We start from the raw sequence: 27,075 nt of genomic DNA, 5'->3' as shown, positions 1-27,075 counted from the left end.
CGTGAATTTTGAAATATGCAATGCTTCTTGGAACGCATCTATCGTGTAAATCGAGTTACCTGTATATTTATATTATATATATATATATATATATATATATATATATATATATATATATATATATATATATATATACATGTATATACTATCATACTTAGCCCAACACAACAGTTAGGTTCCTGAGCTCGTCGTGCACGGCAAGATTCATGTTGGGCGAATAATAGGCCCTATGGGAAAATAGGGGTTAGGTTCCCAGATCCTCCCAAAAAACACACTTTTAATTTTTTTTTTTTTATTATTTATACCATACCAAAAAGACTGAAAAAAAACCAAAAAATGAAGAAGCAAACACACATTTTATTTAACTACGGTACTAGTACCTTATTTACTTTATTTGCTGGTTGGAGAGGGCTTGAAATACGAAGTGATGGGCCTCTGACTGGCAGATGCTTCCATATGGTGTAAGGTCTCCTTGTAGGGCACAAAAGCTCCTCAACACCCCTCTTAAACTTAATGCTCCTCTCCAGGATGGGATCTGTTTCAGTGAAGAGGAATGTTGCATCTTCCATGACTTTCAGCAATTTATGAAAAGTTTTGATGGTGAAGACAGGCTTAGTCTCTTCATCATCATCAAGATCCTCATCATCAGCACCTCCTCTTGTCTCTTCTTCCTCCAGCTGCAGCAACTCTTCAAGTGAAGGCTCAGCATCATGTGAGTCAATCACATCATCCACATCTTCCTCAGTCATGTCATCAAAGCCTTCTCCCCCAACTGTGTGGGGCGAGTCCAAGACGCTTGGGTGGGGAGGTCACGTGCATCCAAGATGTATTAGACTTAGTCTAATACATCTTGCGTGCATCCACCAGGACCAGCGGGAGATTCAAATGGAGACCAAATCGTGCAATCGCGAGTCAAAGTCGTGCTCGGCGAAATATGGCATATTTTACTGATTCATGTATAAGCGAGATTCGTGTTCGGCGAGGTATGACATTTTATATATATATATATATATATATATATATATATATATATATATATATATATATATATATATATATATATATATATACAGTGATAACTCAAGATACGAAAGCTTCTGTATAAGAAAATTTCATTTTATGAAATAATATGCGAAGATTTTTTCGCTTCATATTACGAAAAATTACTCAGCATACGAAAGATACGAAACAAAACTCGAAATTCCCATGTGCAGAAAATGTTAAAATTCGTGCCATTTAGAAATTTTAAAAAATAATAAATAATAATAATTTTGAGTGTTTTGCAAAGTTAAGTGTTAATGTTTCCTGCAATTTTCTATATTTTCTGCCATTTGCCCTCCTCCTCTGCCGCCACTTTTGCTTTCGAACATCGCCTCACTCGAAAGGTAAGATTCCACATTTTCGTATAATTTTTGTATTATTATTTTTCATTTATTATGGCATTATGTTACATTATCTACTTCATTTACAGGTATTAACTATTAATGGTAGGTTAGGTATACTGAATGATTCAAATGTATTTGGCTCTTATTTCATTCTGGTTATACCCTTATTATAAATTTTCATTTGTTTTCATGAGGCTTGGAACGAATTAGACAATTTACATGTAAAACATGACTCATTATACGAAAAAATCACGATACGAAAGCCACTCCGGAACGAATTAATTTCATATCGCGAGTATCACTGTATATATATATATATATATATATATATATATATATATATATATATATATATATATATATATATATATATATATATATATATATATATATATATATATATATATATATATATATATATATATATATATATATATATATATATATATATATATATATATATATATATATATATATATATATATATATATATATATATATATGGCCTCTGTGCTATGATCAGCTGTGATGACAATATGGTGGCCTAAACAAACATCTCGCCAAATATCATCACTCTCCAGATTTACCATACCAGCAAAGCATCTTGAGATAGTGTTATTTTAAATAATCCACATAATTTGAAAAATCGACTAGGTTATTTACCTTGTGTTATTTCAAAATCACATAATCTAAACACACACAAATCAAGAAATACCTGTACATACCATGAAAGATGGGAGTTAAATTTTACCTATAAGAAAGAGTTATTTTTCCCTAATATATGCCCTTTACTTATAAAGTAGGAGCAACAACAACAGTGATAGTATTGATACTACCAACCTATCTATTCATCAGCTAATATATCCTTTTAACTTAGACAATCAAGGCATTAGATGGCTTGCCAAATCTCATCATAGATGAAATACAGGGGTGGCAGGTATAGGTCTCAAAGTACAGGGGAGGCAGTTATAGGTCTCAAAGTACAGGGGAGGCAGGTATAGGTCTCAAAGTACAGGGGAGGCAGGTATGAGTCTCAAAGTACAGGGGAGGCAGGTATGAGTCTCAAAAGTCCTGGGGGAGGCAGGTATTTGTCTCAAAGTACTGGGGAGACAGGTATGAGTTTCCCCACTCTGTTTTTCGTCACTTTTTAGCTTATGCAGAGAATACTAAGGCAGATTGAATTATTCCAACCCACCTATGGAGTGTGCATACAGCCTGTACTCTCCATTGTATAGGGTATAGTAATAAAGGATTGCCATATATTAACTATCCAAATTCTTCACTAACTTTTGATATAATATTGAAAAACATGTAAATCATTAAAAATTCAATTTGTTTACCTTAGCTGCAGTAACAAGGTAACAAGACCACAAACAAGCAATCAATAATCCAAACTGATGCCTATATCGATGTAGGTTAAAGAGAAAAGACTGGCACGCAATGTGAGGTGAGACATGAGACAAAGGAAAGGATGGAAACATCGACTCCATACAAGACCCATACACGTTAGTCTTGAGCAAAACCAACCACTAAAGCAGCTGCCAACTGGCAAACCCTTCCCTCTTCGTCTCTCCCATCATTTCTATCGTGTAGAAATGTGACTTTTTTTTTTTTTCAAACAGCTATTGATGGAATTTAAGGAATTTTAAAAAGTCCCCCAGATGTAATTTCAACACGTGAATTCTGGACATGTCCTGCAGGAAGATCTGGATATATGGCAACCCTATAGTAGTAATGATATAGTGCTTATATAGCTAAAAACCCCATATTATGATGTTGTAGCTTGTACACTTAAGTTGATATATTGGCATAGCAACATTGTGTGGTTGAAGTGCATGAAAAACAAGCATCAGAGTTCATAAAGTGTGAATGTGGGTTGGTCAAGAGCGACTCTTTAAGGGTCTCTGATAGTGGGTGGGATCATAAGGTTCTTATCTCTACCACCATTATCATGTACATGTGTTTGTGTGTGTTGTTCTTGTTGTTGTTGATCTACTGATTACAGTGTTGTTCTTGTTGTTGTTGCTCTACTGATTACAGCGTATGGACTTTATTCCCTGTTCTCTTGGTTTCACACTAGGGGATGGTTCCTTAGAAGAAAATGACATAATGCAATGTAACCACTTTAAGAATATTATCATCTTGTTTTGACAAGTTTTCTTTAAGAATGGTATGTAGATGTGAACACCATGGAGAGTTGGAAGGTTGTTGTTTTTTTTAGCTTGATTTTAACCTTCACATGACATTGTGTCCATCCTTAAGATGCTCCAAAAAAGTGTGCCACTTAGATTACCTTATCTTGATACAGATGTTTATGAAATGTGTTTCTTTCCCTTCTGTATATGTTTTATCATTGACTACTTCATAGTTGGGAATTTTATTCCTTCAAGTGTTCAATAATAAGCCACCCTGGAAAAACTACATTGCTCTTGTGATTATGTGCATCTTACTACTTTTAAGTGCCATCAGTTTTTTTTTTTTTTTTAAGCAGTCACACACTAACGTCTGAAATCATTGTTTTTGTAGTCTTTGTTGCTGTCCAGTCGGACATGAAGAATCTGCATAGAAAAAAAAAAAAAATTCTTTCAACCTCTATGCATAACATTACATTGATTTTATCCTATAAAGCTTATTTTAGTTTCTAGAATACTATGTACAGGGATTCACCTGTCGAAATCTGCGTCTGGGGAGAATTTTTGAAAATTCCTCAAATCTCCAGAATTTCAGCTTTCATCAAGAAATGTTTAAAACATATGTCAGATTTTATAAGTTGAAATGGTGGGACAGAAGAGATGGGAAGAGTTTACTAAGTGGCAGCTGCTCTCTCTCTCTCTCTCTCTCTCTACGATTTTCAAGCCAATACTATTGTTTAACATTTTATATATATGATGGTGGTAGTGATAGTAGTTATTAGTAGTAGCAATCATGAGTGGTTGCAGTGCTGTATAGTAGTAGTAGTAAAATTGATAATAATAATAATAATAATAATAATAATAATAATAATAATAATAATAATAAAAACAATTATTATTATCATTATTACTATTATTATTATTATTATTATTATTATTATCATAATGTTATTATATTATAGTTATTATTAATTTTATTACTACTATTTCTACTACTACTACTACGGTATAACAAGCACTCATGAGAGAGAGAGAGAGAGAGAGAGAGAGAGAGAGAGAGAGAGAGATTCTCGTGCCTTTCATTTTATGGAATGGTTTAATAAAGTTCCTCCCAATTTCTTGGTTCTGCCTGCTGACTTATCTGCATGGTTGAACTGTTGTCCTGCGTCATGTTACCTAGCTCCTTAACTTCGGTTACACGCAAGAACACACCGTCCACTCTGTCCAGCCTACATTCTCTCACTCCGATTAAAGTTTTAATTTCTAATTAATCAATTCAACTGCTTCATTGTTGCTGCACACGGCACACCATTTGCATTTGCATTCCAATTTTATATTTGTTGCAAGCAAATGCCAAATTTTCTTATTCTTTTTTATGGAATAAATAACAATGAAAAGATCAAAGAATAAAATCAATAGTTATGATACTTTTTTTTTCAGAGGAGGGAATAAATTAATCAACAAATACAAGTTCTTCAGTCAACGGTCATTACGATAAGACTGTTGATGACCCTTCGGGAATGTTAGTCTATATATATATTATCGGCTTATCGCATCAAAACACTGTTTCCCTTGCTGAGCTAAGGAAAGGTGTGACGCACGTACTGTGCCACTGGAGAAACATCTTATTTCGCCTTACATGATTAGCTACTTCGTGCTCGTAAAAGAAGAAAAAAAATACCATTAGAAATATCGTATCAGGTACCAGCGATCGAGACACTTCCTCCTTAGTAACCGGTTATTACGGATGTTAGCAGCTTAAGTTACCTGTCGGTGCAGAATGGGCAGCTGAAGCTGAATCCAGAATCTCTCACAAAAAGTTGTACATGTTCAGCATCGCCTCCCGCTCTTATATACAGGTGAACAGTCTCAGTTCCCTTTGATCTCCACATAAATTCGATTGATTTCAATGTGTTTTGTACTTTGGTGAAATGCCCCATCACTTATAAGAGTAGTTGCATAAGAAACCCAGGCAAAGATTGCTCCTGGTAAAAGTTTGTATAAGGCCAAAGAAATATATGATGTGTCTGCACGTATGACTCTTGGTTGTTTCATTAACTGCATTTGGTTACCTAAGTGACGTCATGGAAGACTTGAAGAGGGCAAGTCTCTGATTGGTCCGCACGGGTGGGTGTGTCGAGGTGCTTGCCGTGTCTCAATACGTCTTAAAGTTTGGACAAAATTGGTGTGGTAAGAAACAAATAAACAAACAAACAAACATTGATTTGATGTCAACCATAAGAGCACACCTATATTATAGTTAAGTGACCGTCAAAGATCAGCCCAGCAACAACAGGTCGCGAGAGGGGCAGGTTACCTGTTTAGCGTTACTTTATCACTGCCATCTCGCGCGTCTTCTTGTTTACACATTCTGGGCTTGAAACAACGTAACCTTCAGTTGACTCTATAGACAGAGTGCCGTGTAATGCTTTACTAGCACAATAATTTCCGTGACATTTTAATTTATATTGCAAAAACAATACTAATACAACTGGAAAATTTTGTTTTTCTTAAAGTAAAATGTACTTACAATACAATTTTTATCATGTAAGAGATGTTACTCTCTGGACAAAGTCACAGACATGGAGAGTGAACAATCATAATTTATATTAGTTTGTTGGCCCTTGTTGCATTGTGTTGCATAGCTGTACAAATATATGTATAGTTGGCTTAGTTGCTGTATACTTACATGGAATGATTAGAAAGTATTGGCAGGAAGATTTTATTAAACTAACTTTGTATATATATATATATATATATATATATATATATATATATATATATATATATATATATATATATATATATATATAGTTAGATAGATAGATAGATAGATAGATAGATCGAAAGATAGATAGATAGATAGATAGATAGATATATTACGTGTTTGACAACATTTTTTTTTCTGCTACAATATTATTCTTTTTTCGTGGATTACATGGATGTAGCATGCAGTATTTCCCTCCTATCTGTATAGAAAGTGAAAGTTACCTACATTTACTATTATTGACAATCTGTAGCAGTACCACATAATGCTAAGTATATTTCCCTGCCTTATTTGCAAGAATGGCGTAGTCTCTGAAAAAGCATTCTATTCTACAGTACGTCTCGTCTCACACCCTCTCCTTTTCTCCTATAATAACATCGCCCCGTCAGAGTAGTCTAGATAATGTCAAGAGGAGCAGTACAGTTTCTCTCTCTCTCTCTCTCTCTCTCTCTCTCTCTCTCTAAATAAGATTCATGCATCTAAAGCCATTGCGTGTACTCTGATGCGAGTCATGATCTTTGCAATTCATTCACCTTAGTTACGCAGTAAATTTAACCGCCACTAAACGCTCGCACTCTTCAAGGCAAGGCCGATATTAATAGTCCATTACTATGGCTCCATCACCAAGCATCCCGTTAGGAGGCCTAGGAGCAAATTATAAAGCGAGGATCTCATCAGGGAAAGTTCATGGAAAAATCAGAGAAATGCATCTTTATTAGACTGACTTCATTTTGTGGTATATCATTATTTGTGTTTCCAGTATGCCCATCCTTGGACCATTCACCTCACCAATCAGCACCGGACACGTGACGTCATGGAACTTTCTCAGGGGATGCGAAAAAATAAACTATCAGACCGCTAAACTTTGGTGTGTATTAATTATTGTTACATATAGCACAGTAATGTTCATTCTGTCTCTATTTTTGTCTGTCTGTCTGTCGTGTCTGTTTGTTCATCTATTACTTATCTGTATAACTGTTGGTGAGATTTCGCTGACCGAAGAGGGTGGAGGTCATAGGGTATTTATTATAAAGCGTCAGTCAATCCCCTCAGAAAAGTATGGATATTAAACCCTAACAACAGTCATATGTGTCGTGATTATATGAAAGCCAGTACGTGTCACAAAGCATAGACCGGCAATTTTTCCATCAGCCGTCACTTCACACCATGATTTCCCATAATCACTTCCACCGAGTATCTATAGTGCTAAATTCTTCGTCTTCACAACAAATATTAGAGGTTCCGAGACAAGCTAGGGATTTACGGCAAATGGGGAATATAAACGAACCAAACCGCCTCGTTAAGCAAATCAACGCTGCACTTGGAAATCCCCCATCACCAGCTGGAGAGAGAGAGAGAGAGGTTAGTGGGTCTGCAGCTCAGCATCATAATTTAGTGTGGATGAAATAGACAACGATGGTATGGTAGATGATACCGATCGTCATTTACTGGACACATATGGTATATTCATGCGCGTGTATGTACGTATATGCACACTCACGTTCATGTGCGCCAATGGGAAACTCACAAAGTATGAAGAGGCTCAGAATTAAAGTGTGAACGGTTGCAACACTTTAAAAGGAGACATGTGGAATGCTATACGTATTATATAGTTTTCAAGCTTAAGTCTCATATAGTTAGCGTTTCAGTTATTTTCATTCTTGTCTCACTTATGGGTCCCGAAATGTCGCTGGGAAGTTAAACATCGTTATTCATTTTTTTTTTGTATGTTAGATTTCTTTTATTATCTCTCTCTCTCTCTCTCTCTCTCTCTCTCTCTCTCTCTCTCTCTCTCTCTCTGTCTGTGTGTGTGTGTGTGTGTGTGTTCCATACACACACACACACCAATAACTCCTGCATCAGTAATGAACTTCTATCTTCCATCCACTAATGCTGTGAGACTATGGTGGGGATGAAAACATATGTGGTAACCCTCGCCCCCGATTAACAAAGATAGTGTGGTTATGAACCGTTTGACGCTTATGAGTGTAATAGGGCAAGGGTGAAGTGGTTGCCTGGGAGGAGCGCAGGCGTGGCATCTCATATCTTTACCATTGCTTTACAGATCCGTTGTTCTTTGTATTCTTATTCTTTTTCCTTTCATTCGTTCATAAGATATAAAGCTAAGTGGTAAGAAAAATACATTGCAGAAAGAACCTAAAACGAAATAAATGGAAAAGATAAGTGCCAATGAACATGCCAGCTTCAAACGTTAATGTGGTCGTGATTTCTCTGCAGTTGATTTCCGGGTTAATTATGTTTTCACTATTTTTCAAGCACTGAAGAAGGTAGCGGAGGACGCGGAAGATTGTTTTACTAATTATAGATCGACGCACGTCAGTACGACTGATATGTTAAAAATTTTAGAATTTAGAAGGACTCTTCAATGCTGATACGTTCTTTTAACAAGGAGTCGACAGAAAATGATACTGCAGGGAAGAACATACTTGTAAAACCTCTTTGCAAGTCAAAGAAGTGGTTAATGCTGGAAGAGCTACAATAGATGCGTAATTAAATAAATAATCAAATGAATAAACAAACGTAATCTATTCAGCAAAATTATTAGATAACTAAGAATGAATTGCATTAAAGTTGGAAAATCTTATCGTAAATCTTATCTTTTTTCGAGTTTCCACACTTTCCAGTCAGAAATTGATGGTACTCATGAAAAAATAAATCGATACACACGCATGCACGTCATATACATGTATATATATTTTTCTAATTATAGAAATTGTTATATATATATATATATATATATATATATATATAGAGAGAGAGAGAGAGAGAGAGAGAGAGAGAGAGAGAGAGAGAGAGAGAGAGAGAGAGAGACATGACACGGGGCGATCCATCCAACCTATAGTAGCAACAATCAAAGCAGTTAGCAGTAGCTACGGAGGCAACAATACCAGCTGCGGCGGCAGCAGTGTTCTCAGTGTAACGGTCAAGATCACAATGAGGAACAATGCCCGAACGTGTTTTTACTGCCAAAGCTATTTTCACTCCTCTCTGAACCGCTGCGACACAAACGCAGATTATGCATTGCATAGCACGTGTGTCCCTGGACTCTCCCTGGATCTATCTTACAGACCCCAAGTCTTGGTCTCCTTTCTGGCCCTTTACCACGCCTACCGAGGCGCGCACCACATCCTTCCCATATACAGCACGCGCTGCCCAACAGTGAACTGTTAATAGTGTCAGCTAATGTGAGAGAGTTACACACAATCATTGATGAATTCACCAGACACAGCTAGGGTAGACATATTGTTTATGTGTGAAATCTTCCTGTTGTGCCATAAATCTATCCCCATGTACGTACCAGCATACTCTCCGTGGGGTGAGAAGAAAAAAATCCCTTCACGCAGGGAGGGGGTGTGACATTCTCTTTTAAAGAGGGTTACTGTTGGAAGATGAGTCTGAGGTGCAGCCCTTCAAAGAGTGTCACTCCGAGAAGGTCTTATAGAACCGTACATAAATGACCAGGCTGTTGCACGTCCTCCCCAGCGCCAGGGCCTATAGTCTACCATACTCCGACGATCTTACGCTGGCTCACCGCTTCGACTCGGGGGAAGTTCGCCGTCGTTGTGTCCCGGTTCAGCAACACTGTAAGCTGCATCGCAGTCTGGGGCAGCGTGTGGCAGGTGAGATACGAGCCACATAAAGCTAAGCTGCTCGGTCTCTAGGTCGAGGCCAGCCCTGTGCATTGATCAACTTCAGCGGGGAGACGCGATGCGGCAGGACGAGGTGGAGGTGCTGTGGATAACCAACCGTAGGCTGACCTTTAGGATCCTAATCGGGTTGTTAGAGGTCTCTAGAAGAGGATGCCGTGGGTCGTGCACGGTAAGGCCATATATATATATATATATATATATATATATATATATATATATATATATATATATATATATATATATATATATATTATTTTTTTTTATTATTATTTTTTTTAATAAAGTCAGATTTTCGCTGGAGTACGCATGTGCAGCTTAGATGCAGCTAGACTTCCTGGAAAAGATACGAGCGAAGGCTTGTCAAAGAACACCACACATGTGCCACGAGCCACGCCTCTACACCCTTCAACCCCGGCAGGATGTGGCGGGAATCACTGCTCCATGTAATATAAGGTGAATATGTACAGTAACACGTGAGCCAACCTTTAAGGCAGGTTCACACGTGTCAATATGCGACTAGCTGAAATTGGAAGTGGCTAGAAGTATCGACTGAGCCTTTGTAGTCGGCATCCTGTTGGCGGAAAGTGAATGTCAACAAACAGCTACCCAAAAAGATGTCTTCCTCTGTTGACGATTACGTTCAAATTAAATCATCACAAGTATTCAGTCATCACCTCCAACAACACCCTGCATAGAGGGAAGCAGTCATCGAAGAGTGGTAGCTATCTGATCGAACGCCGATTTGCATAAGCATTTACTTATTTATTTATTTATTTATTTTTTTTTGCTGTAGAATTAACTTTTAGTGCTCTTTTTCCCTCGCCAACTCCAAAATATTCTCTACAGCGACACCACATTTTCAAATCTTTCTCCGAGACGTCACAACGTACACAAAGTCACAAATCGACTGAACAATGTTAGTTTTGTTTTGTGACAGTTTTTTTCCTATCGCTAGGCACCGATATTCAGTCGAAAACTCTACCAACTTGCAATTTCAGTCGTAAATTGATACGTGTGAACCCGCCTATAGGTACTGTGGCAGCCACCCAGTGACCGCGTCCCCACGTAACTCGATCCTGTGATCTCGATGCAGAACGTGGCACCACGAGACCAAGGAATCTGTATATTCCTTGCACGAGACTGTTTATAAACACATACGTTAACTGGTGGATCAATATATCAGCTGCACAAGTTGATATATGTGTATATACCATACAGGTGTTAAGAAAACACTTTTTTTTCTTTTGAGGGTGAAAAAGATAAAAAAAAAAAAACTTTTAAATGCATGAAAGAAATCTACATTAGTTTAACTTTGCCTAAAATCGTTTTCTATGGTTGTTTTAGTGGCCGACAGGTGGCAGTAATGACGTTTTCCAAACTAAATTTCGTTGTTTATTCCCTTCCTAAGTTCCTGTGTATTCCTTACTCTATGCATAGGCCAGTGGGTGCCGAGTGGCATCGTCTGGTTATGGCTCTCAACTAAGTTTGTCCCAGGCCTTCCAAGACGCTTTTAAGCACACCAACCTTCCTCGAGAATCAGATAACCTTCCTGCTACCAGCACCTTCGGGGCAATAGAGGCTGTGGCATCACACTTTTGACCACATCCTGCTTAGGCCCCAAATCCCCAACGAGAACAGTCGCCGGTATGATCATTGAACTATCTTTTTTCTGTGTGATACACAAAAACACATGAAGATAAGACACGGCGAGGCTTATTGGTTATTATGATAATGTATAGCGTATTTTGGCGACTGAAGGAGAGAGAGAGAGAGAGTTAGCCTGCCAGTCACAGTAAAATTTTACTTGAATATGAAGATATCTTTGAACAAGCCTCTTCTCCGGAGATTAATACTTACATGTCAGATAAGATTAAGCTTGCAAAATATCACGCAATAGTTAATGTTTATTACAAGGCCTTGTCAGTTACTCGTGACACGAAATATTGTGGTAAACTGGTAGTGTACTGAATGTGTAGTTTACATTTGTGATTTTTTTTTTTTTTTTTTTCGTGCATCCGGCTAAATTATTGCATAACTTTGATGCTTTTGAAAGTCAACACATTACTCCAAAGACATAGTTTGGTTAGGTTTGGTTGGTAAGGTACAGGAATTGACCAAATTTCTTGTTTCCTTAATTAAATAAGTCTGAAGAGGCAAAAGGTTATTTTGTCAAAGGAAGGAGTTGATTTTTTTTTTCCTTTCATATTTTTTATTTCTCATTCCAGCTTAAGATATGATGTTTCGCCAAGTGTCTCTGGTGCAATGCAAGATTGTGTCAGCGGTGAAATGTTGGGCTGTGGCAAATGTAAGCACTTTGATACTAAGGAAAGAAAAAGTGGGGAGACTGAAGAAGGAAATGTAAAAAGGATGGAGAAGGGAATGTAAGGAGGCTGGAATGAAGAATGTACAGAGAGGCTAGAGTGGGGAATGTAGGAAGACTGCAGAAGGAGATGTAGGGAGGCTGGAGTGGAGAATGTAAGGAGACTGGAGTGGGGAATGTAGGTAGGCTAGAGTTGGGAATCTTGGGAGGCAGGAGTGGGGAATGTAGGGTAGCTGGAGTGGGGAATGTGGGGAGGAATAGAGAGTTTTCTGTATCTAGCTTTTCTTGTTATCTAGTAAAGCTATACAAGGACATGATATATTGAGGAAGAAAAAGGACAAATAAAAAAAAAAAATTGCAGGGATGGATTCCATTATTTTTTGCTCTTATGTTTATTTTGAATTATCTTAAATTCTCCAAGAAGACAATTGGTCAGGTTCTGATCTATTTGTAAGTAATCTTAACCTGTTCCCAAAACCCATCCTGTTGTGAGGTTAGTAAACACTGGTTTCTAGCAAGCAGCTTATTCTTTTATAATACCAACATGTTTGTATAGCTTCACATTTAATTTCAATGTGCCTATAATTGATTATTAGACATTGTCTTCTCTGTCATTAGTAAGGAAGTAAGTAATCAACTAAATGTATTGTTGATAGTTGCAGTTTAAGACTTTTTTTTTTTTTTTCACTATCTGCAGTCATGGGTGCCACACCATCAGCATCACCACTACTCCACCACAACAGAGGATGATAGCCACAAGACCTTAGACCAGTATCCTAAAACATATGACCCAACCACCTACCGCCTTTCCTTTGATCCTTTAGAGTCGAGTGCAATCATGGATGTTCTAAATAATGCAACCATGCAGCACTTGGCTACCTGTGGGATTGGCAAGGGCATGGCCAGCAGACTCCTGAAGTATCGGGAGAGGATTGGAGGTTTTCAAGAACTCTCACAGCTATTAGAAGTGGATAGATTGGGTATAAAAGGAGCTGAGGATGTGTGCAAAAGTTTACTACAACATTGTGGTTCTGTGGGTGTGTCTGAAGAGACATCATCAGCATCATCATCATTGCTGCAGCATGACATGGCTGATTTAGAGACATTGATTGGTCAGAAGCGTCTTGTCAAGCCACAGTTATCAAAGGCTATATTGAAGGTATTTGAATATTCATGTTTTTATTGGGTTGATTTAATGAAGTCAAACTTGTTATGTCTCATTTTCAAACAAAATTACATTTATATATACATAAATTCTTTGCATACACAATTTTTGCAGTTAATGCATTCCTATGGTGTAGTGTTGTATTTGGAAGGCTACTTTTGAACATCTCTGTCTTCTCTTGTCCTTTGAAGTTTCTTGATATTTCCTTCCTTGAACTCATGTTTTTTGTTATGAACTACCTTTTACTCAAATCTATTCCTTGTGTCCTCATGTCATTATGAAAACCTAAACTTTTTATGTCTCTAAGATCTTGGCTTCTTCAGTTTCTTACCGTGGCCTTGTGAATCAAAACAAGTCATCCTGCTAAATGACTCAAATCATTTATTGCTCTTTGCATTATTACCAAATTTCCCCTTTCCTCTTCTTTTCTCTAGGAATGGAAGATTGAGGCTGTTCACTTCTTCCTGCTGTGTCAAATCCTTCAGGCTGATCAGATTTTTTTTTGTAACTGCTCTTTGTACAATTTCAGTTCTTGCAAGGTTTTGCATTATGGGGCTCTACCTTACAGCTCTATGCATGTATGTGTGTGTATATGTGTATGTGTGTATGTGTACCTATTTGTATTTACCTAGTTGTACATTACAGGGTTTGAGCAGGGCTCATAGTGTCTCCATATCTACATTTATCCGACTTTTCCTTCGTGCACACTTTCTGCTGTTAGTTACAATCTCTTCACTTAATCCATTCAAAATGTTCACCGTCCTATGTAGAAAACTAAACTCCTTAATGTTCCTCAGACACTGACTTTTCATAATTTTCTTGGAATATCCTCTTGTTCGTCTATCTCCATCCTCCATCAGTGATACCAGGTCTTGTCTATCTATCTTTTCCATACGGTTTACTAACTTATACATCGTTATTAGGTCTCCTCTTCCAGTCTATCCTTCGAAGTTAGTCATTCCATTTCCTTCAGTCTTTCTTCATAGGGAAGATCCTTTATTTCTGGGACTATCTTTGTAGCAGTCCTTTGGATTCTTTCTAGTTTCTTGAAGTCTTTCTGTCTGTATGGTGACCATACCACTGCTGCATATTCTAGTCTAGGTCTTATCATATTGGTTATGATCTTTTTCATCATACTCTTATCCATGTAATTGAATGCCACCCTGATGTTAGTTAGTGTCTTGTATGTTGAAGCAAATAGTCCATTGTTGTGTCTTTCTGGAATCAGGGTGTCTTATATAATCACTCCCAGGTCTTTCTCCCCACTCCTTTTCAATATAATCTCTTCTCCCATTTTATATTCCCATGTGTGTGTGTGTGTGTGTGTGTGTGTGTGTGTGTGTGTGTGTGTGTGTGTGTGTGTGTGTGTGTATTCATCTAGTTGTAATTTTACAGGGCCTGGGTATCATACTCGTGTGGCCCCGTCTCCATATCTACACACATCCAACTTTCCTTTAAAACTATGCACACTCCTTGCTGACACCACCTCCTCACTCAAACCATTCCACACCTCCACACATCTTTGTGGGAAACTATATTTCTTCACATCCTTCAAGCATATTCCCTTGGCTATCTTTTTACTATGCGATCTCGTAGTTCTATTTAAGTTTTCCTCTCTCAACATCATTTGCTCATTATCCACTTCATCCAGTCCGTTCAACAGTTTATAAACCTGTATTAAATCTCCTCTTTCTCTTCTTTGTTCCAAGGTAAGCAAATTCATTTCTTTTAATCTCTCCTCATAGGTCATTTCTGCCAATTCCGGAACCATTTTTGTTGCCATTCTCTGCAATCTCTCCAACTTCCTTATATGCTTCTTTTTATAAGGGGACCAAACCACTCCAGCATATTCCAATCTTGGTCTAATTACCGTACTAATTAATTTCTTCATCATATCTTTATCCATATAATGGAAGGCTAATCCAATATTTTTATCAAATTATATGTTTCTCCAAACATCTTATCAATATGAGCCTCAAACTGCCCATGGTCTTGTATTATCACTCCCAAATCCTTTTCCTTTTCCACCTTTTTCAACACTACTTCTTCACCCATCTTATATGACCCTCTTGGCCGTCTTCCACTCTTCCCCATCTCCATCACATGACTTTTGCTCAGATTAAATTCCATTTCCCACCTCTTGCTCCACTCCCAAATCTTATCCAGATCTGCCTGTAAAATTTCACAATCTTCTTCACTCTTCACACACCTACACAACTTCGCATCATCCGCAAACAAATTAATATAACTGTTTACTCCCTCTGGCATGTCATTAATATATACAAGGAAAAGTATTGGTGCCAGCACTGAGCCTTGTGGGACTCCACTCTCCACCACCAACCAGTCCGACTTTGCATCCCTTATTACCGTTCTCATCTCCCTCCATCTCAAGTAGTTTTCCATCCACTTTAACACTTTTCCTTTCAGTCCTCCATAAATCTCTAATTTCCATAGCAGTCTCATGTGAGGTACCTTGTCAAAAGCTTTCTTTAAATCCAAATATACACAGTCCATCCATCCCTCTCTCTTGTATTTTGTCAACCACTCTTGAATAAAAGCTCAGTAGATTTGTTACACATGACCTCCCTTTCCTAAAGCCAAATTGATGATCCGATAATAACTTATGATCCTCCAGGAACCGTATCCAATATTTCTTTATCACCCTCTCACAAATCTTACCGACCACACTTGTTAGAGACACAGGTCTATAGTTAAGAGGCTCTTCCTTACTGCCTCCCTTATAAATGGGCACCACTTCAGCTCTTTTCCACTCTACTGGTACTTCCCTGTTTCTAATGAGCACCTTATAATATCATATAATGGATCAATCAATTCTTCTCTACATTCCTTCAATAATTTTCCTGAAACTTCATCTGGTCCCATCGCTTTATCATCTTTAAGTTCCTCCAACATTTTATATAACTCCTTTTAGGTATCTTAATGTCATCCATGTGCACATTTCCTTGTACATTCTGAGGCTTTACAAACATTGTTTCTTTAGTAAATACTTGCTGAAACCTATTATTTAGCAATTCCGCTATATTCTTAGGGTCATCTACTATCCCTTGCTCTCCTTTTAATCTTTCAATGGACTCTCTCTTTTAAGTTTACCATTTATGAACCTGTAAAACAATTTTGGATGTTCCTTACTCTTGTCTACAATATCTTTTTCAAATTTTCTTTCTTCCTCCTCCTTACCCTCACATACTCATTTCTCGCCACTCTATAATTCTCCTTATTTAGTATATTCCTGCTCTTTTTCCATCTTTTCCAAGCCACATCTCTTTTTCCTTAGCCTTAACACAAGTTGCATTAAACCAATCCTTTCTTCCTTCCTCTCTCGGTTTATACTTTGGTACAAATTTCATAACTCCTTCTTTATAATATTTCATAAAAATCTCATATTTTTTTGCACTTCTCTGATTTGTAACATCTCCTCCCAATCTAATTTTCTGAAATAATTTTTCAAACTTTCTGTGTCCATCTTTCTATAATTCAATCTACCACTCCTGTATGTCTCGTCTTTCCTTCGCTGTGTTGTTGCTATCTGCATTTCCATAACCACATGATCACTCTTTCCCAAAGGACATTTGTATTGTATATCTCCACATAGGTACACTTCTCTTGTTAACACCAAATCCAGTCTAGCCGGTTCATCATCTCCTCTATATCTAGTATTTTCCTTCACCCTCTGTTCCATCATATTTTCCATCATTAGATTAAGAAATCTCTCTCCCATGCTTCCTCTCCAACACCACTTACTAGATTTTCCCAATCCACCTCCTTACAATTAAAATCTCCTACTAGTATCACCTTTCTTTTTCCAGATAATACACTTTCCAAACTCTGTAAAGTATCCTTGATCATATTGTCGTATTCCTTAATGTCCAAGAATTTGTTTTAGGAGGTACATAGGTCACCATGATTATTAATTCTTTTCCATCACTTTTTATCCTTATGCTTATCACTTCTGCATTGTTCTTCCCATACCAAACCTTATCCACATTTATTTTTTCTTCGTCATAATCATAACTCCTCCTCCACCTTTACTCTCTATCCTTTCTCCATATATTATATTTATTATCCAAATTTACCTTTGTTTTTTCATGTAATTTTGTCTCAGTCAAACACACTATATCAGGCTTCTCCACCATCATATAGTCTTGCAATTCCAATCTACTTGACAGTATCCCATCTATATTAGTATACATTACGGTCCACCCACTGCTCCCTCTAGGGGTTCCTCCGCATTCCTTCTTTCCACATACCACTTTCTGACTCTCTCGTATAACTCTCCAAAAAAACTTTTCTCTTTCCTCTTCAGACCGTTCATCATTTTTCCTTCTCGCCTCTTCCAACAATTCCTTATATCTTCTCCTCTCTTCCTCATTTCTATTTTTCTCACAAACACCTCTTTACACCCTTCCACCTTTCTTAACTTTGATGTTCTATATAGGATGTCCTCCGCAGATTGTTGTGACTTCAGTACTACTTTAATCGGTCTGCTCACTCCCTCCTTATACGGACCCAGTCTATGGATCTCTTCCACTTCTTCTTGTAGGTCTTTTTTTTCATCATTTAGATTTTTGAACAGATCACTTACCGTTTTTAATTCTTCCCTAATTTTGTGTGTGTGTGTGTGTGTGTGTGTGTGTGTGTGTGTTTGTGTTTGTGTTTGTGTTTGTAATTGATAGGAATATTTGAATCTTGTGATATAGAGTATGTAATAGTGCACAGATTTGAAATTTGTATTGAATCTCTCTCTCTCTCTCTCTCTCTCTCTCTCTCTCTCTCTCTCTCTCTCTCTCTCTCTCTCTCTCTCTCTCTCTCTCTCTCTCTCTCTCTCTCTCTCTCTCTCTCTCTCTCTCTCTCCATACATCTTCCCCCACAGACCACTGATAATTTTGTTGCCCTCCATGTAACGGCTGGCTTCTTGTCATGGGTGTTGTGTGGAGCTGATGGGCAGATATACAACTTAGCAACACACACACTGCTCACACCCAACTCCCGATTTGATGCACTGAGAATATATGAAAAAGTATGTGTGTGTAATAGTACTAATGAATTTAGCTTATGAACCCATTATTGCCTTAAGTCTGGAGATCTAAGAGGTCTGGTCAATTGCATTTCCTAAGAAAAAAAGTCCATCAAGAAGTGTCCAAGAATGGAGATCTCTGCAAAAGGAGAGAGAGTCTGAAATGTGTTCCACTTTGGAACTTAAGTCTTTAAAGTATAATGGCAACTAATAGTAATAATTATGGAATAACAGTGATAATATTAGTATAGTAGTAATAAGTGTCACAGAAAAAATGATAATGATCTTACTCTTAATTAATCTGAACTCAACATCCTCAGGTGCTGAGTGTTACTCAAGAGATCCCTGAGGCTGACTTTTATGTGTGGGAAGACAGAACAAACCATGGTCAGTTAGCCAAGGCACCTCTAGGTACTGTGATGGTGGCCCTGCAGCTGGCTCAGGTGAGAAGGAACAGGGTGAGAAAGATATTTCATTACTTAATCTTCATTTGGTATGTAAAGTGAAGATGGAGAATTTGAAAGGTTGGGTGGTTGAGGGGTCCAACCTACCTTGTATGGGCCATTTGGCCTTTCAAAGTTGGGGAGTGATGATATGTGCTTATGAAAAAGAAGATAGTGATGAACAGGCAAAAAAACAAAAAACAAAACAAAGAAATAAACAAAGAATTGAATAGAGAGGAGGGAAGGTGTAATTGAAGGAAGAATGAGGACATTAGAGAGAATGGCTAGGAAGAGGATCAACAGTGGGAGAAGAGGAAAGAAGTGAATATTGAATGAAAGGCAAAAGGAGAAAGAAGGAATAGGTGGAAGAAAGAAAAAAACTGTGTTTATGTGGAGAAAAATATTGTTTGTATCTCGCTGTTGGTTTCCCAAAAGGCATCGTAAGAACATTCATTCATTTGATTTATAATTTTCATTTTATTTTCAAGAAATTTGGCTTAAGAATATTATTCTCTATGATTTTTCAAATCTCTCTCAGAAGAACTACCGTTGGACTTTACATTTAATAGTCATCTGTGGATAGCTGTTGCCATGTCATGATGGCAGTCTAGCAACAACAACAATAGTTAATCAGTAAGATTCTCTGGACGCATCTTAGGTATGTGAATAGGTGTTTATATGGACAAAAACAGGGGAGAAGAAAAAGGTGCTTCTTCTTTTGATTAACTTCATTTGTCCCTTCTCATAACATTTTCATGTATCACTGGTAAGAAACAAGATTTGGAGGATTGCCTGACATTGCTGTAATTGCCTTTTATAATTATAATGTGATTTAAGGTTACTACCTGCTCAGGTGAGCTTGTATTTTGGAGGTTACTCAGGCCATAACTTGCATTTTCCATATATATATATATATATATATATATATATATATATATATATATATATATATATATATATATATATATATATATATATTATTATACTGAAATATAGCCATGTTAAGTATTCATGTACTGAAGTCTTATAAGAAAATATACCTCATATTGCCATGACATAAAGGTGACAATGTGGCTCCACCTCATCTTGACCACTGATTAAGTAGTACACATATGTTACAGTTCTTTTTTTTCCAGATTCGAGGCATGCTAATAGCTCTCCTGGGAAGCAGCATGGAGAAAAGGCAGAGTGAAAGCCAAAGTTGCCTCCTATTTCTTAAGGATTCTGTGGTGCCCAAGCTGTTCAGACTAAAGGTAGGTTTGTATTTACCTAGTTGTACCATACAGAAGAGGAGTTAGGCTTCTACTGTCCATCTCCATAACTGTTCTTTTCCAACTTTTCCTTGAAATCATGCATATTCCTTGCACAGACCACAACATCTTCCAGTCCAGTCTATGCTTCTATATATCTATGAGAGAAGTTAAACTTCTTCATGTCACTTCTGCAGATGCCTTCTTTTAGTTTTCTCCCATGTCTTGTTTCGCTTTCATTCAGTACAAATAGATCTCCCCTTTCCAATGTTTCCATCCCTCTCAGTATGATTATGTTACCTCTCTCTTCTCTCTTCCAAGTTTTTATTTATTTTATTTTATTTTTTTTTTCATATTTTGAGCAAACTACCACTGCAGTCTTGGATGTATCATTGTGATAAAGTATTTTCTCATCATTTCTTCATCCAGGTATCCAAGGACCATTCTTAATAAGTTGAGAGTTTAACCTGTTACCTTATTGACATGCTTTTTCTGTTGAATGGTTCCTCTGAAGATATCACTGAGTTTTTATTTTTTTTTATTTTTTTTTTTTTTTCCTTTTTTTTCTCTGCTATTGTCTTGTCAGTTATTTAATTTCCCATCTTATTATTATATCTACATTTTCTATTATTCTTACTAAGTTTCATCTTTTTACACTTCCCATATTCAATTTCCATTTATCATGTGTTGCTCCACTGCACACTTCAAAATATCTTTGTAGTTCCTCACAATCTTTGATGTTCTTAATTTTTTAATAGTTTTGTGTTATCTGTGAAGAGACTTGCATTGCTGGTTACATACATATATATATATATATATATATATATATATATATATATATATATATATATATATATATATATATATATATATATATATATATATATATATATATACAAACATTACAGGTGCAAACACTGATGACACTTAATACTGGGCACTACTTTTATTTTGGGTCCCTTATTATTATTCTCATCTCTCTATTCTTTAAGAAATCCTCCATCCAATTTAGCAGCCCTTCATTCATATCATACATCTTTTCCAATTTTCATACAAGTCTTTTGTCAAATATCTTCCTTTAGTCTTAGTACATGCAGTCTGGCAACCATCTCTCTTTAACTGTGATGCTCCAGGTTATGTCCTTAATCCGTTCCATGTTCCAGGGCACAAGCTGATTTGGATACAAGCTGACTTTTATTTCCCGTGGAAATTAATGGGAAATTGATTAATTGGTTACAGGGGGGGAAAATTCCTCTAATGTGATTTACATTGCAAACAAATTGATGTAGAATGGTAATGATATGAGGTATTTGAATCATAAAGGTCAGTAGATGATGTTGAACATTCAATAAGCAGTGACAGTGGTAGGAGTGAGTGAGAGTGGGAGGGGGGAACAAGAGTTTGGGTATTGATTAATTTAATGTGTGGAATATTGTTTATATAAATAATTCAGCAGTGTAAGGATTAATACTTTAAACTGTTGACAACAGATGGGTGGTGATCGGCTGTCTGGATTGGGTGTGGCAGACAAGCTGATGGATGGCCAGCAGGTGATGGAGTGGCTGTCACCTGTCACCCTCAAGCCAGAGGTTCATAATGCTTACTTTAGTGAGGCAGCGGCTGATCGGCGGTACACAGCGGCTGCAGTGCTAGTGGCTGTAGCCTTCCATGAGGTGATACTTAGTAAGAATATTGCTGCACTGAGAATACTAAGCCAGTAAATAGTGTTCATGTCTCTTCTCTCTTTGAACATCATAATCTTTATTATCAGTCATCATCATTATCTTTACTATTTTGTGTCATTGTTATTGTTGGTCTCTTCATTTTCTGCATTCATTCATGTCTGATTTTTTGTCTGACATTATCATATCATCATCATTACCATCATCATTGTTACAATTCGCTTTATCTTTTAAAGGTTATTTCTCAATTTTCTTTCCTTCTTCATCATCATCAACAATATTGTCATTATGAGCTGTTGTGTAATAAAATTATCATGAATCAGAACCTGCACTAAAGTTGTTATTAACCCCTCAAATAATTTTAGTCACTTCTCTTCCTTATGTCAATTTCTACCCTTCATATTATGAAAGCCTCTATGTGACAATAAGTCAATCCCACCATATGAAAGGGTGGATGTATGCGTGGAAAAGACATGCCATGGGTATATCTTTTTTTGTGTCTGATCCTCATGTTGGACAGCTGCCAGTTGGTCTGCTGTAACATCCACTTGTCAGCTGTCAGATTCAAACTCATCAGTTGCTGTTGCTCCATTTTATAAGTGAAATAAATCACTTGTAAATCTACGAGATGACACTGGAAGAAAAAGCAGGGAGGAGGAAGAGATGCAGAGACTGCAGATACTTCCATGAATTAAATAAGAACAACTTGTGCAAGGATTGCCAAGATATGGATGAGAACAGCATGGCAGGGGCCACCCAGCAGGACCCAAACAGCGAGGACCATGGCCAGTGCAAATACAAGGTGAGAGAGGAAGATAATGCACTTTTATGTGAAACATGCAATGTGTGGCACCACATAAGATGTGTTGAAATAAGCCCAGAAATGTATAAAGCAATGTGCGACAGGAAGCAGCCCGGAATTTTTTGGATCTGCTAGAAATGCTACCCTAAAATACTCGTGCTTGTAAAAACCAAAAGTAATTTAGGAAAGATTAGACAAACTGGAAGAAGGGAAAGCTGAGAAAGCAAAAGAAAAAAAGGAAATGGTGAAGGAGATAGCAGAAAAGATGATAAGAAATATGAAGGAAAAGATAGAGAAAGAAAAAAAAAGGGCAAATATGGTAATATATAACATGCCAGAATCAAATAAAACTGGAACACAAGAGGGAAAGAGAAGATATAGAATGTAAGAACTTAATAGAGAACAAATTGCAGATAAAAGATTCTCAAATTGTGAAGGTGATTAGGCTAGGGAAGCCACAGGAGAATAAGCCAAGGCCAGTGCTGGTAAAGTTTCAAGATAAAAGGCAGAAATGGGATGTGATAAGAAATGGGGAAAAGGCTTAAAGGAATAAGGGAAGAGAAATACAAGAAGATAGGATTAGCACCATATCTGCCACCACATGAAAGGATTTAAAATAAACAGAGAACAGCTAAGGCTGAAAGAGAAGCAGGTGAGAGAGGATGGCAAATAAAGAAGGAAGATTAGAAAGAAACCCAGAACAATATGCATTAGAAAATGAGAATGAAAATGAGAAAAACTGAAAAATAACAAAAAAGAAAAAAGAAAACAAATAAATATAAAACTTTTAAATGTGCAGGGACTTACAAATCAAAAGTAATATGAAGTTGGAAATGTAATAGAGAAAAATCTTGTCATAATTTGCCTAACATTGACTCAGCAAAGAGTATACAAATCTAACATAAGTAATGGAGTCAAGAAACCTGTAAGCATGAGAAGTGACGGAACAGAGAGGTGTTGAAATTTTAGTAATGTACAAAGAAAATACTACCACAAACAAGGATATTCTTCACCTAACAATGAAAATTATGAACACAGAACTGATAACAGTGTATGTGTCAGTGTCGGATAAAGTGAAGCAAACATCTGTGAAACTATAAAAAATGCTCAACAATTGGCAAATGTGAGCTACTCTATAATACTGAAAAGTTATAATAAAGTAACATAGGTAGAACTTATTGGAAGAAAATGTGCCTACCACCAATCCTATTTGCAACAAATGTAAAAAATTTTACATAAAAAGAAATAGCTAACTGCAAACAGTTGAAAATAGTGTATAGAAAAAGATTTTAGGAGCTCCAAGATATGCACAGACCTGCATTTTAAAAGGGGAAATAGTGGCATCTGCCATGAAGACAAGAATAATGGAAGGAAAATTAGGGTATGCAAAATCTATAATAGATGAGTACAAGACAAGAACACAGGATAATGAAATTAGATGTGAGGAATCAAGAAACATGCTACTGAAAGATATACTAAAACAGAGAAAGTACAGCTTGACAAAGATTTTAAATAAATACCTAGAATGTTTTAAGATTAAAAAAACAGACCTGGAAACAATGACTGGGGAAGAGTTACGTAGAAATATAAGCTGGGGCACAGACCAATGAAATAGGTCATTAAATTAGATTAAAAGAAGTCTGGAAATTTATCAAACATTCAAGAAAAATAACTGAAGAACAAATATATAACACACCAGCCTCTATAGCACTATATAGAGCAAGAACTAACAATATAGGATTGAACGACAGAGAAAGATTCATTAATGGAAACACAAAATGTAGAATGTGTGAAGTAGAAAACATGGAACATTTTATTGTATACTATAAGGGATATCAAAGCGTCTCCAAACATCCACAGCGCTGCAGCAACCCTACCAACAGGACAACAAAATTATCATCGGAAAATTCCTATTTGTAGAGAACATTGCCAAATTAGAAGAAGATAAAAAAAATGGATAAGATGTGAAAAATAAGATATTTCAAGAAAAAATGCAGCAACAACAATAATAAACAAACAAAAATAACAAGACGTCAGCTGGCAGGAGTTGCCTGTTACAAAGCTCCGCATCTACATTCTACATACACATAAACTGTTCTGATCTTCAGGATTAAGTGTGTTTACTGATGCGACAGTATCAGTTGAATTAATGAAATTCAAAGGTGAGAATAAAATTATTGTAATGGAGGGATAACAAATTAAATAACGTTTATTTTCCTTATACAATCCATTGTTTAGTGGTTCCAGCAGTGGGAGCTGTACACATGTAGAAAGCGATACACCCTCTCTCAACACTCCAGCATATTAATTAACAATTGGTTGAGGTATATGGCTGTTTCGTGGATTAGAGTACTTGGCCTGCCCTTTACTTACAGTTTCTTACAATTGACCTAGAGGAGGCTTACGCCTGTGACTGCAGATCTTTTCCAAATTTCGATAGCGTGTGGCGGATCTCGTGCTTTGTAATCGTAATATAATTCTTGATTTGCCCAGAATATATCAAATTTCTTTACGGAAGTTGCTGAAACTACCCACTCAGGCAAAAGGTTTACTCATAATGGTAACTTCTAAACAAGGCTGTTAAGCATTTATTTGATTCTGTACCTTTGGCAGAACAGTTTGTGGTAAAATTTAAAATAAATTGGGTAAACGTACACTGGGGAGTATGGAAATAACTTAGGTAACTTCTCCTGAGGTTAAGGTGGTAATTCGTTAATTTGATAAAAAAAATTGAAAAATTGGAAACTTGGTACTTGGGTTCGTCTCTGGAGAGGGAAGCCATGGCCGAAGTTGCCAAGCGCATAACGCACTGCTTACCTGGTAATGGCGGGTTTAAAGGGCCGGCCCTTTAAATACCCAAGCGTGCATACGCCCCTTTTTCTTCTAGTCTTTGTTTTGCTTGTATTTATTTCCTTTTTTGAGCTGTTTTATTTTTTTTTTTTTGCGTGATATACGATAGTTTAGGATTAGGCAGTGAGTGAGGGTGAGGACTGAGGAAGACGGCAGACGCTACTCCCTCAGTAGCAATCGATACAGGCTTAGGGAATGCGCGTGCGTGCAGCCTACCTGTTGATCGTATTTTACACGTGTTGGGTTCCCAAATTGTGACAATGCCACGTGTAAGGCCATGATGTAACTTGGCCTGAAACTATCTAAACAGCCACTACCAGCCTCCAAGCAGTTGTCCAGGGATTATGTAAGTACATATCTGAGTTTGGTACATATTGGAGTGTTATTTTTTTTTTATACCATGTGGGCTTTTCACGGGAATTTATGGGCTAAAGGGGATACTTTTTAGGGTACCTCCTATCTTAAAGCCCACCCGCTAGGAAACCGTTGCCCCGAGTGAGGAAGCGAGTTATGTGGGGGTTTTGAATGCGTTTTTCTCGACTTTCAGTTTTTCAGCATATATTGTTGAATAACTTCAGTAATTGGTCAATTTCAAAATTTTTTGCAGCAAAATGATCAACAACCTCATCTTAACAAATGCAAGCATGATAATGCATGAACTCACTCAAATACATTTACAACAGGCTTATAAACTAAAATTTTTGATGAAAAAAAAAGGTAACAATTTGGCGTGTAATGAAATTGTTATAACATAGGTTATGTGTATGCCGATGCTTACATTTATTTGTTGTTATGTATATTATATGTGGTTATGAGGAAATTGCCACACTGTTATTAGTTTTGATTTTATAATGGTATTTTGAATTATTTTCTTATCGCCGAAAAAATATTTATTGCAGAAAACCTACGCCACATTTGTGTACCAAATTAACACTTAAGACGTACACCATAAACGTACACCTTGTGTATAAATATTATTGAATTCGGTGAAAAAATAGCAATGGGAGAGCCAAAAAACCGATATTGATATCGAGTCATCGAATAACAACCTTAATACTAACACCTTAGCGTCAAAATGTTTACTTCTGTCGGTCCTTGTCACTGTCAGTAGCGCATGATGACTGCATGACATGTTGTAGTGGTAAACTCACTGTACTTTACGTTTGTATGCTCTCTCTCTCTCTCTCTCTCTCTCTCTCTCTCTCTCTCTCTCTCTCTCTCTCTCTCTCTCTCAGTTATTACAGCCTCGTATTGATGCTTTTGAAAATCTGTACATCGGGCCAAAAATAGTTAGATTAGGCTTGAATTAGGTTTTAGGATTTGGTCAGCATACCAAGATAAATTTGTTTTGATTTAGAATTTTAGGTGGTTAGAGATACCTAGCCCAAATTCCGGATTTCCTGGGGGAAAAATCTAAGGAGATAAACAGTCATATTTGGAAAGGAAAGGACTTCTTATAAATATTTATCATTCAGTGAGAAAACCATGGTAATAGTGATCCACTTGTGATATTGTACTTACAGGAATGAGTTAAGAATTTACAACAGGTCTTTTGTTTGTCAAATATGGCATC

At 36.8% G+C, this 27,075-nt stretch overlaps 3 protein-coding genes across 20 annotated transcripts in view; 2 read left to right on the top strand and 1 right to left on the bottom strand.

Annotated features, from left to right (window-relative positions):
• The window catches only part of LOC123499459 (gamma-butyrobetaine dioxygenase-like), a 37,561-nt gene extending 27,595 nt beyond the window's left edge, over positions 1 to 9,966 (bottom strand). For 2 of the 5 annotated variants that reach the window (XM_045247433.1, XM_045247435.1), the window contains exon 1: positions 5,285 to 5,472. In XM_045247433.1, the coding sequence (XP_045103368.1) occupies positions 5,285 to 5,457 (173 nt within the window). In that variant the 5' untranslated portion in view covers positions 5,458 to 5,472. Of the gene's footprint in view, positions 1 to 389; positions 966 to 4,693; positions 5,251 to 5,284; positions 5,473 to 9,837 lie in introns of those variants that run through there. The other 3 variants (XM_045247436.1, XM_045247437.1, XM_045247434.1) reach the window with 3 other exon arrangements.
• Positions 9,967 to 9,984: 18 nt separating this feature from the next.
• LOC123499460 lies at positions 9,985 to 22,175 on the top strand. 8 transcript variants are annotated; one of them, XM_045247439.1, is made up of 9 exons: positions 9,985 to 10,124; positions 10,240 to 10,408; positions 11,393 to 11,599; positions 12,181 to 12,260; positions 12,973 to 13,434; positions 18,332 to 18,478; positions 18,796 to 18,933; positions 20,055 to 20,171; positions 21,659 to 22,175. In XM_045247439.1, the coding sequence occupies exons 4-9, from the start codon at positions 12,189 to 12,191 to the stop codon at positions 21,887 to 21,889; spliced, it is 1,167 nt and encodes a 388-aa protein (XP_045103374.1). In that variant the 5' UTR covers positions 9,985 to 10,124; positions 10,240 to 10,408; positions 11,393 to 11,599; positions 12,181 to 12,188; the 3' UTR covers positions 21,890 to 22,175. The 8 variants fall into 8 exon arrangements, with proteins under 8 accessions (XP_045103374.1, XP_045103378.1, XP_045103373.1 ...); XM_045247443.1 differs by having other exon boundaries at positions 9,986 to 10,124; positions 10,244 to 10,408; positions 18,796 to 18,918; XM_045247438.1 differs by having other exon boundaries at positions 9,986 to 10,124; positions 10,244 to 10,408.
• A 2,384-nt stretch (positions 22,176 to 24,559) lies between these two features.
• LOC123499522 (piggyBac transposable element-derived protein 3-like) overlaps positions 24,560 to 27,075 on the top strand; it is a 59,187-nt gene continuing 56,671 nt past the window's right edge. Inside the window, exons 1-2 of one of the 7 annotated variants that reach the window (XM_045247584.1) lie at positions 24,878 to 24,976; positions 25,612 to 25,848. The gene's annotated coding sequence lies outside the window, so the exon portion shown is untranslated. Of the gene's footprint in view, positions 24,815 to 24,835; positions 25,849 to 27,075 lie in introns of those variants that run through there. The other 6 variants (XM_045247587.1, XM_045247585.1, XM_045247582.1 and 3 more) reach the window with 6 other exon arrangements.

Source organism: Portunus trituberculatus, chromosome 50, assembly GCF_017591435.1.
Source record: "Portunus trituberculatus isolate SZX2019 chromosome 50, ASM1759143v1, whole genome shotgun sequence".
NCBI classification, from domain to species: domain Eukaryota; kingdom Metazoa; phylum Arthropoda; class Malacostraca; order Decapoda; family Portunidae; genus Portunus; species Portunus trituberculatus.
This window is presented reverse-complemented; position numbering and strand designations above follow the sequence as displayed.

Excerpts from the sequence above, each read along its gene's own strand:
- LOC123499460 (XM_045247439.1), top strand. The coding sequence starts at position 12,189 with ATGATGTTTCGCCAAGTGTCTCTGGTGCAATGCAAGATTGTGTCAGCG. Across the intron at positions 12,261-12,972 it reads AATGTTGGGCTGTGGCAAAT|TCATGGGTGCCACACCATCA; the intron begins GTAAGCACTTTG and ends CACTATCTGCAG. Across the intron at positions 18,479-18,795 it reads CACTGAGAATATATGAAAAA|GTGCTGAGTGTTACTCAAGA; the intron begins GTATGTGTGTGT and ends CAACATCCTCAG.